General features: G+C 34.5%; 1 protein-coding gene across 1 annotated transcript; it reads left to right on the forward strand.

Moving 5' to 3' along the window:
* Positions 1–795: 795 nt before the first annotated feature.
* LOC128547786 (uncharacterized) lies at positions 796–4,187 on the forward strand. Its single transcript, XM_053520974.1, has 4 exons — positions 796–2,290; positions 2,538–2,654; positions 3,189–3,291; positions 3,731–4,187. Exons 1-4 carry the CDS (start codon positions 1,396–1,398, stop codon positions 4,185–4,187), a joined length of 1,572 nt encoding a protein of 523 aa, XP_053376949.1. The 5' UTR covers positions 796–1,395.
* Positions 4,188–12,070: the final 7,883 nt, after the last annotated feature.

Raw genomic sequence — 12,070 nt, forward strand, 5'->3', positions numbered from 1 at the left:
ATTAATTTTACGTCTGTTTATAAAAACAGTCCAGAGAATTTTAACTACAATTAAAGTGACACAAAATCAGCAAAACCTATCATTTATTTTGAGAAACCAATACAAATACTGGTTTGAAGAAAACGTCTGCTTCTCAAGGGAATATATCTGTTTATATTTGTTTGTTTGTTAGAACAACTTTTTTAAATGGCCACTTTAAAAAGAAAAAAGCTTTGTACAGAAACTTAGTTTTGCTTTTATGCTTTTGTAACATTACATGAAAGTTATTTTCATGTACCAGACACGTGATAGAAACCATGTTAAGACTCTGGTATGCGAGAGTGAATGAATGATACATTTGAGGCAAGTGATATTTAAAATAAAAAGCATACTTTACATATATTTCTTTTAATAGAATGCTATACATGTTTATTTATTCTACCATGCTTTCTCTACTGGAATAATACAGATAAAACTTTTTTAATATCGAGTTATTCGCATCAATGATCAAGCAGATTTGTTTAAAATATGCCAATGGCAATGTTTACCTGTTAGCATGGACTTATATGACTATAACATGGTATTATCTGTTGTAGGTAGGTTGTTTTAAATGCGCAAAGTAATTAGAAAAACAATTGTTTAAACATAAAACTAAAGATAGATCTGCAGGTTTTAAATTTTTGTTCCAAGTAATTTTCATAAGCATGACGTTTGCTTTCCATCTAGATCTGTTATAAAGAAATGGTAATTAACCGCGGCATTAGTTTTGGTATGTTGAAAGTAATATTCTTAGAAAAATGTGGAATTTAAAATCGATGCTACCGATTTATTTTATTGTTTAACGTGGGAATTAAATAATCTAGATATTAAAGACATTTGAAGTCTAAGTCCTACGAGGCGCCAAGGTTAAGCGGGGGATTTGTAAGCCAGAGGTCTGGAGTTCGATTCCTGTTGGTGGAAACTTTTTTTTTTTTTTTTTTTTTTTTTTTTTTTTTTTTTTTATTAAATATAAGATAAGGTACCAACATTAAAACTTTTAATTAAATTTTTTATTTTCTTGTGTTTGTGCAGGAATTGGATGACTTGCTTTCGGTGTTTGGGTTAGGCGAACCACCCACACATGCCTCACAAGATCAGTCTTCCGGTAGAACATCGCCGACTTTTGCTACTGAAACCTCACTAGAAGAGCGTGTTAACCGTTTCTTTATAGCAGTGGCGGTTACAGAAGAGGCTTGCCAAGCAGACGACACAGAGGATCAACATGACGACCATGTCCCTGTGACCAATGAATATGATCCTCAGAGTGATATAGATGACGTCTCAACTAAAATAAACACAGGTTGTCCTTGCAAAAGGAATTGTTATCTGAACTTTACTGTGGACCGAATTCAGACGCATATTCTTAGCCTACGAGAGATGTCCAAGAATGAAAAAGAAATGCTTCTAATGGGGACATTAAAACGGGTAGGTGACAATTCCAGATGTAAAAATAAAGAAAGAACGCGACAAAGATATGACTATTATTTCGATGGCAAAAAGATCTGTCAAGAAGCATTTTCATTTATATTTGACACTAAACATAAGACCCTAAGAAACATTTTGGCACACATGAAAGAACATGGAACGGAACCGCGCGTTCATGGTCACACAGGCAGACGAGCACCAAATGCGTTTGCGCCAGACGTAATTAGAAATGCAATCCAATTTCTAATCAACTACGCAAGTGAAGTCGGCCTTCCCCAGCCGGCAGCTCCCAGAGGTCGCAGTGATGAACCTCCAATATATTTGCCGTCGTCGGACACAAAGCTTTCAATCCATCAACAGTACAAAGAGGTGTGCATAGAGAATGACAAACTATACGTTGGTTTAACAACATTCAAAGACCTGTGGTCAACATGTGTTCCGCATATAAAGATAAGTTCACCAATAGAAGATGTGTGTCGCACTTGCGAAGATTTTAGACAAGAAATTAAACTTGCTATGAGTGAAGATGATAAGTTGTCGGCGACAGGAAGATATCAATCACATATTCTACAAGCTAGAAAGGAGAGGGATGTGTACAAGAAATGTGTAGAAAGGTCAGCTGAAATGTTTAGGAAAAAACAAGAACTTGATCCATCTGCGGGAGACAATTTTTCAATGGACGATATACATTATACATTTGACTTTTCCCAGTACGTCAAATTGCCACATCACTCCAGAGAAAAGGGGCCGACATATTTTATTCAGCCCGTCAAGGTACAGATATTTGGTTTCCGGGTAGATGGTTGCTGTCAGTACAACTACCTAATCAGTGAGAACGAAACATTAGGTAATTATGTATTTGGTATTTGTGCGTGCGAGCGTGCGCGTGTTTCCATTATTACTTTAGTAACCATCTGCACTTGCTTATAAAAGAATTTATTTTATATTCGAAAACTCGATATCATACCCTTAGATACACTTTTACAATGCATTGGTTTTGTCAGAACAGACGGTAATTTTGATAATATTCTAAAATGAATTATTTCAACAAAGTATAGTGTGCTAATGTGTAATAAGTCATCAACATATTGCAGGTCGTGATGGACAGCTGGCTCACGGACCAGATTCAGTTATTTCCATGTTAGACCATGCGTTCCATTCATACGGATCTGGTGAGAACGACTGTAGCATTCATGCTGACAATTGTTTCGGTAAGTAAGCTTGATGATTATTCTTCTAGTTTTATTATGTTTTGTACTGTTCGCTGCTTTCCTAAATGACTATTTAAAAGAGTAGTGTATTCATCATAAAAATAATAATCTACTCGTATGCGCAAACTCAAGTTTGTACAAGTTTAACGAAGTTCAGCAGGACAATTCTGGTTTATCTATGTTAGGTGCAACAGTACTAAAAGTGAAATAATTACGTCATAAAAATATAGTAATTTGCCTTGATTCAGAAGTCACATGTAACGATGTAAGAACGATTTCGGGCATTTAGCCCTGAATGCTCTTTAAACGTATGGGAATACTATGATCGTAAATGCCAAGGAAAAAGTGTAAGACACGGCTTATTGTTTGGAAATTAATAAAATTTGTTTTGTAAACTTTTGTCTTGTTCCATGAACTTTAGTCCCAACTAGTGTGTTTAGAAACTTGTTTAATGTTTATTTATTTAGTATTGCACGCGATTGTCGGCCGATAGTGATACATACACGTAATTAATATTTTGTGCATCTTCAACAGGTCAAAACAAGAATCGTTACGTTCTGGCGTATTTTGCCTGGAGAATCATGGTTGGAAAACACAGAAATATTACATACATGATGCAGATTCCCGGACATACTCGGTATGGTTAAGATAACACGTTTCATATGCGTTACATATCTATGCTCTTTATCATTTTACTATCAGAACATCTTTTCATGCGAAAATCTGCTTGAGTCGGAAATTAAAATGACAAATTATGTCGTCTGCTGCGTACGTAAGTTCCTTCAAACGACCTGTCGTAATCACAGTCACTTTCTTTCATTCATCGATATTCCAGATGTAATGCTAGCAACTTGCATGTAATATTTACGTGTCTACTGTTTTGCAAATTTAAACACTATGGGTCATTATAAGACAAAATCCTGGCATTATCGGATATGCAGACATTAAGAGATGAAGTTCGGATTATCCTACGTACATAAAAGACTATGTCAGTACCTGCTTGATAAATATATATATAAAGTAATAACTTTAACGCTTTTCTATCGACTTAAACTTACTTTATCGTCATTTCACAGGTGCTTGATTGATGCGGGATTTGGAAACATTAAAAAGTTATACCGGAGAACAGACTGTGACACACCGCAACATATAGCTGAAGTAGTTGGAAAGTCGTCAGTCAGCAACTTTCCTGTAACTTATGGTGCAGACGGATGGATATGGCGGGCGTGGAAAGTATTTCTGTCAGACAGATTTAAAAAAGTCCCGAACATATCAAAATACCACAGTTTCAGATTCACCATTGAACAACCCGGCGTCGTCTATATGAAAGAAAACGCAGACGATATAGATGAAATCCGATTCATCATCTGTAAAACGCATTACCTACCAATGGATGTCACCGATATTCCGGACGTACTGCCACCTGGCGGATTGAGCAAAGAGAGACAGGAATACTTGTTCCGGCACGTGAGACCACTTGTTAGGCAACCATTTCAGGACATACTTTGCCCGATTCCTACTCAGACGGAATAGAGTCGTTTAGTGTTTAGTTTAATGCCAGTATAGGTAATAGCCGAGTTTTTGAAACGACGTGACAATTTAGAGTATTGCACAAAACTTTAAACGTTACCATGGAAACATATAATAAATTATTAAAGCAGCTATTAAAATTCATCGGGAAAAGTGTTATAATTGAAGATTATTTCTGACAACTTATTCAGAATGAACTCAACTTTTATGTTTACGTACCCGTTTTAAGAAGCATTATATGGACGTTCAAAACAAAAACTACTGTGTTATTGTTTAATATTTTCCAAAACCTGTGTAACTATCGTATGCAGTAAGTAAGCAGACTAGTTCTTTCTAGTAACGAAACTTTAGTGGTTTGCGTAACATATTCAATAATCGTACTGAATTTGAAATGTTCCGAAGGTCATTCCTTGAAAGTCACATTTTAGCGATTTTTAGGAAACAATATCATACCATAGTGTTACCATGGAAACGATAAATTCTTGGTAGTAACTATTTGCTATTATTCTGTAAAATCTGTGTGGAAGGGAAAGTTTCAAGTACAATTGCCTTTATAGAATCAATGAAAAGGAAACAGCTAATGAAATTCGAGTTGAAAATATTTCATATATGATTAATGTTCATTACCACTGATTGTTCTTCATACTTCACTAGACCTATATTGTTTTCTATACTTTGTTGTTTAAGTAATAGCTTGATGGGATTGACTGAACAAAAATGACATGTTAATGAATTTTAGCGGTTTCTAAATATCACGTGCAGAAGTATTAATTAGTAGCTATTTCGAGCCTTTTTAAAATATCATTTTCGCTACTATATTTTAAAAAGAAAACAGTTGCCATGGAAACAGTAGCTATTGATTCTGATCATTCTGTGTTTTACTCGAATGTTCAGTTTACATGACAAAGACAGTACAAGTCAATAATTTAATAATATAAATATATATGTGTATTATTACGCATATAGAGAAACCGATTGAAAGTTATGATAAAACTGATTCATCAACTTCTAAATGCGATATCCAAAACCTATGTTTTCCTGTTAAAAGGAAATTATTTTACATGAAACACATATTTATGCAATATATATCATTTTCAATGTATTTGGGTGTCTTTTTTTTAGTGTGAGCATTTCTTCTCGATTTTAATATCACTGATCTCCTAAAAAGAATTTAATTTGTTAATTTTGTTATTCGTTGCTATGGCAACGAAAATTACAATAATTTTTATTCCAGTTGCATCTTATAGATTAAAAGCATCATTTGTGTATATGCTGCCGAATATTCAAATAGTTGATTCCTACTTTTTAACTGCAGATAATAAGCTGATGAACTCTGTATACTGTTCAAAATAAATAACTCCGAATGAGTACTTATTGTTGCTTTTTTGTTTTATTATATCATGTCACAAAATATAGCATATTTCCATAATTACTGAAGATAGACAACTGAAACTTCGGTTTCTGATACAAAATTAAGCGTTCTTTCAGAAAATGGAAAAAGTTAAAAAACATAAAAAAATACCATAAGGACCTTTTATGCTTGACGGGGCTCAATTATGTGATGTGCACTGGTGTGAATACAAGCCAATAAGGAAACTGTCTTAAAAGTGTCTTGCGTTATTTTCACGCCAAGTCTAGATGACTTGCACATATTTTCTCTGCAAATATAGCGAAATTTTTTCTTATTGCCCTGTTTCAGCGACAAATTTTCTTTGTGCAGTTTCTGTGAAGTATTTGTATTAATTGGTCCCAGACGGAATCACACATAAAATGTAGTCACGAAGCCCCTTTTTCGTGAGTATTTGCTTAATTAGCGAGGTTATGAGGTACATTCAAAACCATATGTTTCTCTCGCATGAAACGTATTCCGTGCGCGGCTGTCATCACTGTGCAAAACCGCAATCGAAGACGGGGGATAAATTTGCGGTTTTTTTGTAGGTGCGCCGTTTTGATCTACCGTTATAACATGTGCAACGTGGCACCGAGGTTCGATACGGGGGCTTGTTTTAGAAGAACAAACAAATGAGCGGACAAATATCTTTTATTTTGAGCAAACAAATTCTTTGATATTTTTATGTTAATAAAATATTTATTGTACCTTATTGTATAACTCACTGTGTAAAGTGTATTCTGATTTGAAATACCAGCTTATTGAAAAGTGCTAAGGTAATTTCAGAACCTTTGTCATTTTAGTAATAACCTTTGAAGATGTCACGTAAATCTAGTTGAATCAGTATACATGTACAGGCAAAACACCAGACCCCTATGTCGGCCATGAATAAATAAATATAACTATGATAATACCAGATTCTTTTGTCGGTCACTTTTAATAAACAAAGAAGCATGAATCATCAGACCGGGCAATTATGGAATCTCTGACATTCTACAATAACAACGAAATATGAGCCGTGCCATGGGAAAACCAACATAGTGGGTATGCGACCAGCAAGGATCCAGACCAGCCTGCGCATCCGCGCAGTCTGGTCAGGATCCATGCTGTTCGCTTTCAAAGCCTATTACAATTAGAGAAACCGTTAGCGAACAGTATGGATCCTGACCAGACTGCGCGGATGCGCAGGCTGGTCTGGATCCTTGCTGGTCGCATACCCACTATGTTGGTTTTCTCATGGCGCGGCTCATATATTATTCATAGAAGTAGAACATTACTTAAATGTTGGAAAAAATATAAAGACTAAATTTGTATGTTACAGACATAAAAACATGTCTTTCAACTTCAATGAATCAGAATCTAATATTGCTAGGGGTAACAATGCGTTTAATGTTAATACCAACACATGTTGCATCTCGCCTTGAAACGGGAAAATTCTAACCACATCAAATACGACCCGCATTTAAATTGATCACATCACATCCGGCGTATAAAATGGCGCAATTGTCTGTATTCTAAAACCATAATATAATTTCTATATTACTACACAATCATAACAATGACTTGATAGTAAACTTTAGTTGACAAATATTGAAATAAAAAGTGTCTATTGATCAAAGTGGAAATCGGTGCGAATCAAACAAAGGCCATTGTTTAAAATTTGTGGTGTTTGTGGTAAAGTTTGTATGAGTCTGCCCCAAAATGCCTGAGAAACAAGTAGTTTTGTGATATACATTTAGAAAAAAAGAACAATTTTCGCTTGTAATAATTATGTAAAAACACATCAATTAATGGCAACATTTAAATGTATTAATTGAAAAACCGCAATTACGTTTACACATAAAAAAACCAGAAGTGTTCCGATTATTCATGAATGTTTATTCACAATCAAAGGGCATCGAGCACATTGTAATTGCAACATTATAATAGTGTTTTTGCTGTTATGTAAATAATTATAGGCACAACATGAGGTCATCATATTAAAGAAAGAACTTCATTGAAATACAAATCTATATTCATTAATACTAAAAAATAATTTACTCTTTTTTATTCAAATTCTGAGGACCATTCACTCGTAACCAACCGATACCCAGCATATTTGAATTGCAAGGTGCGTCTGTTATGCTTGGAGACCACAAGTTTGAACATAGGCGATAAAAATCACTCCTTTACTCTGTACTGCTGAGTTTTCAAAATTCGTTCGAAAACAACGGAAATATGTTGAGGTTTTATACACCGACATCTGCTTAGATTTAAAAATTTAAAAAAAAGAGCAAATGCTAGCAGTTTCCCACCTCTATTGTCGGTATTTAATGTACTGAAGACGATTTAGAATTATGATTAAGATACTCAGACACGCTGTTATATATTTTTTGCCTTGTTTAAGTGCTGCAAGTTAAGTGTGTGTAATATCCGTGATAATATCATCAGTGCACATAAGAAATATTTAAAGTTTAACAATTTACCACATCATGAATTTTTTAATGGACCGTAATAATAATAATGATAATAATAATAATAATAAAGCCTTTATTTAACGAGGAAAACTCATTTGACGAACAACATCAATCTTCCATGAGGCCCTCAAAACAATACATAACATATACATCTAAAATATTTACATGGTACATTGTAACATATAGAAGACAGACAAGTGCATTTAATACCAGTATTTTGTTTATACTATAACTATACGAAGTGCAATATTAGAAATATTAAGTATTATGATTGTGTGTTGTGCCAAGCTATGTATAGTGATTTGAATTGCCCTACTGATGATGCTCTTTTTATATGACTTGGTAAGGAATTCCAGATAGTAGCACCAGAATAGGTAAAACTTTTTTTAAATAGTTCAGTTTTCGGTCGAGGAAGGTAAAGCTGCAAATTAGAATCTGACCTCAAAGTTCGAGCATGTATGTCATGTATATCACAGCTGAATGTAAATGAATTTCTGAGGTAAATAGGTGCTTCATCGTTTAGACTTTTGTACATTAAAACTGCTTTTTGAAATATTACCCGCTCCGGAAAAGTCATCCAGTTTAATTCTCGAAATAATTCAGCAGAAGGGGTATTGAAGTCTTTATCAAGAATTAGGCGAGCTGCTCTTTTTCGAAACTTAACAATTTTGTCTTCTAATGAATTAGAACAGCTTCCCCATATTACACAACAGTAATCGAAGTGAGGCAGTATGTAAGAGTTATAGAACATTTTCCTCATATGTACAGAAAGATATACTTCGATGCGAGACAACAGGTATAAAAGTGAATTGCATTTTTTTTCAAAATATTATCAACATGTGTATTCCAAGACAAATCATTTTCAATAGTAACGCCGAGTAACTTTCTCGTACTGCAGTCTAGAGTTTCATCTCTGAAATGAATAACTGGGGGCTCGTCATATACTTGCTTGACTTTATGTTTTGATGCAACATACATTACTTTGGTTTTTGCAGAGTTTATCTCCATTGCATTAGTCTTACACCATGCATCAACATCTTTACTAATATTGGATAATGTTTCAGTCACATTTTCAAGATTTGAGTTCGATGTTGATATGGTTGTATCGTCTGCAAAAATATCTGTGACTGCCGATGAAACCGATAATGGAAGGTCATTTATGTATATTAAAAATAGCAAGGGCCCTAGCACCGATCCTTGAGGAACACCTGATGTTACTATGCTGGGATCTGAATATACACCAGAAATGAAGGTTTGCTGAGTCCTGTCACGAAGATAAGATGAAAACCAAGAAACAGTGGAATCATGCAAACCATATGAATTTAATTTATGTACCAAGATTTCATGATTTAGTAAGTCAAATGCCTTAGACAAGTCAAGAAATATAGTCCCAACTATTTCATTGTTATCAATTGCTGTGATCCAGCCATCTAAGAGTTTCGCAAGGGCTGTTTGACAGGAGTGATTTACTCTGAATCCAGACTGACGACTATACAGCAAATCATTCGACTCAAGGTACTGTCTTAAATGCAGGGTAACATGACGTTCAAGTATCAAAGATATTGTTGGAAGAATGGAAATTGGCCTATAATTAAGTTTGTCATTTTTAGGACCCTTTTTATGAATAGGGATAACCTTGGCTTTTTTGAATGCCTGTGGGAATGAGTTGGTAGCAATACTATTGTTATATATTTTAGTGAGCACTGGAGCAATGACAAAAGCAGCTGCTTTTAAAAATTTTGGGCTTATGTTATCATAACCTGTGGACTTCTTTATGTCTAGATTCTTTAGTTGGCTTTCGACAAATGACACATCTACAGATGGAATTTTAAACAGTGTGTCAGGCGTATTAACCCTAATTTTGGAAGAAGTAAGGTTATTGCCTGCAGTGGAAGTTGGGGAGGGTTTACAAATAGAACTGAAATAAGCATTGAATGTATTAGCAGCCAAAAACGGGTTAGTTATTGGTTGACCTTTTTCATCATCAATATAATTGGTTTGAACATGAGAATGTAATCCTGTCAATTCGTGGAGATCGTCGTGGAAAGATATACAGATTTGAAAAATTGTTTACGTCTTCGGTTACATGGAATATATAATACATAGGTCGCTAAAACTTATATGTATTCTTTTCAAAATGAAGCCCCACCCGAAAATTGAAAAAAAAAATGTTGTGGAAGAGTCCCCAAGCGCGCAAGATTAATCAAATTTATTTTTGATCACAGCACCATAATAAATGTATAAAATATATAAACAAATTATGTTTACTACCTAACTTTATACAGAGCGTGTCAGTTTATTGGCTGTAAATTTATATCGACCTTTATTTAAAAACCCATAAACAGACCATCTGTAGACTGTATACCCACTTCTCTGGTATATTTTCATAATTCATCATATCTATTTTATTAGGTTATAAAAACCCGAATATGGGGGTTTATACCATCTCCCTTGCACCTACTTTGTAAAATATTGAGACGTTGGTGTGATGAGAAACTGTAACATGAGATGATCTTACGACACACATTTATTTCATTTTACCTCATTTTTTAAATTAGAAATTTTTATTTAAGCTTTCTATGTAAGAAGGTTTCTCAGAAACCGCTGGGTCAAGTGCATTCAAACTTAACAACACGGCTTCGGTGTCATGGGATGACCACACAGGACAAGTTATATAACACTAGATTATATTTTCTCAAAATTGTGTCTCTTTTACTTAGAACTTCCGGGCCGGATGCTTTCAAGCTTCGGGCATGACAGGACAAGTCACATGACACTGGATTACACGTCTTAAAAAATTATGCCAGAGAAACTTCTAGAAAGTATTGTATGTAGGTAGGTTTCTCAGAAACTACTTTGGTGAATGGTTCAGACTCGTCACAAGTCTTTTCCATCATAAGAGGATATCACAAAGCAGGTTTCCTGACTCAAGCTTGCATTTTATCAGAATTCCAGCACTTTTAACATACAAGGTATTTTCTGAAAGTTTTGCATGTAAGCAGTTTTCTAAAGAACTGCTGTACTGAATACCTTCAGGTTCATTTTGGGATGAACATTCTAAGCCAGGTTCCATGACTATGGCGTGCAGTGTACAAAATTATGCCTCTTTTTCAATATAGAAAATTTTGGCAAAGGATGGGTCCCAGGTAGTAAAGCACGCTGCCATTATTATATATCTGGTGTAGGCTGGTATATTTTGTAGAGAGCCCCGTATCAAGGCCCATCTATTTCTCTTCCTAAAACATGGATAAATGGTTTTGGGAATTTTAGTCAAACTGAAGATTGGTTAAATGTGGTTTTAATGTAAATGTCATATTTTGAAATGACTCTCATAATTCTATAGTGAATGACCATAAACTATGAAAATCATAAAACATACACTTTGCTATTTACTTATATTCTAAGCGAACGTTACGTTAACTTATACTACATCGTGAAAATTGCAAGGCCGAAATGTTCGGGGCATCAGGAGAAAAAAAAATAAATAGATTGCACACATGGAAGCTGTCTACATGATAGATAACACATGGACACGAAATATACGAAGTGTTTTTTTTTACATAGAACCTCATTTCCTTATATGATTACAAAGTACATATGTTTATTGCAAAAGTGGCAGATTCAGTAAAGGTCGGGCAAAAAGTTAATCTAGTGTATTCGCATTTAGGTCACTCCTTGTCTATGCTGTTTTATCTAGAACCTTAATGTTATTTTCAGCATGCCCAAGACCACAGCTTGAGGATTGTTCATTCACGCTGTTTGTATAACAGCTGGTGTAAACATTCAATCAAACTTTGTACTAAAGACAGTTACAGTGAAAGACAAAATATGAAGTGTTTTTTTCAAATAAACGCACTAAATGTCACTTTGATTCTGAAGATTATTCAGAATTCACTGAGAGAAAAGCACTAACGGAGTAAAATTTTGTCGCATCTTTCTTTTTTATGACTGGTTTATTGCAGTTGCGGAGTGTGCAACATATGAAATGAAATTTCGTCTATCAAAGTCCTGTGATTACTGGAAAGGAATGACCCGATATA

This window comes from Mercenaria mercenaria, chromosome 13, assembly GCF_021730395.1.
Source record: "Mercenaria mercenaria strain notata chromosome 13, MADL_Memer_1, whole genome shotgun sequence".
In the NCBI taxonomy this organism is placed as follows: domain Eukaryota; kingdom Metazoa; phylum Mollusca; class Bivalvia; order Venerida; family Veneridae; genus Mercenaria; species Mercenaria mercenaria.

What these genes read in the sequence shown, in the direction of transcription:
- LOC128547786 (XM_053520974.1), top strand. Translation starts at nt 1,396, where the DNA reads ATGTCCAAGAATGAAAAAGAAATGCTTCTAATGGGGACATTAAAACGG. An exon ending in TCATGCTGACAATTGTTTCG is followed by an intron (nt 2,655 to 3,188) that starts GTAAGTAAGCTT and finishes CATCTTCAACAG; the next exon opens with GTCAAAACAAGAATCGTTAC. An exon ending in CAGATTCCCGGACATACTCG is followed by an intron (nt 3,292 to 3,730) that starts GTATGGTTAAGA and finishes GTCATTTCACAG; the next exon opens with GTGCTTGATTGATGCGGGAT.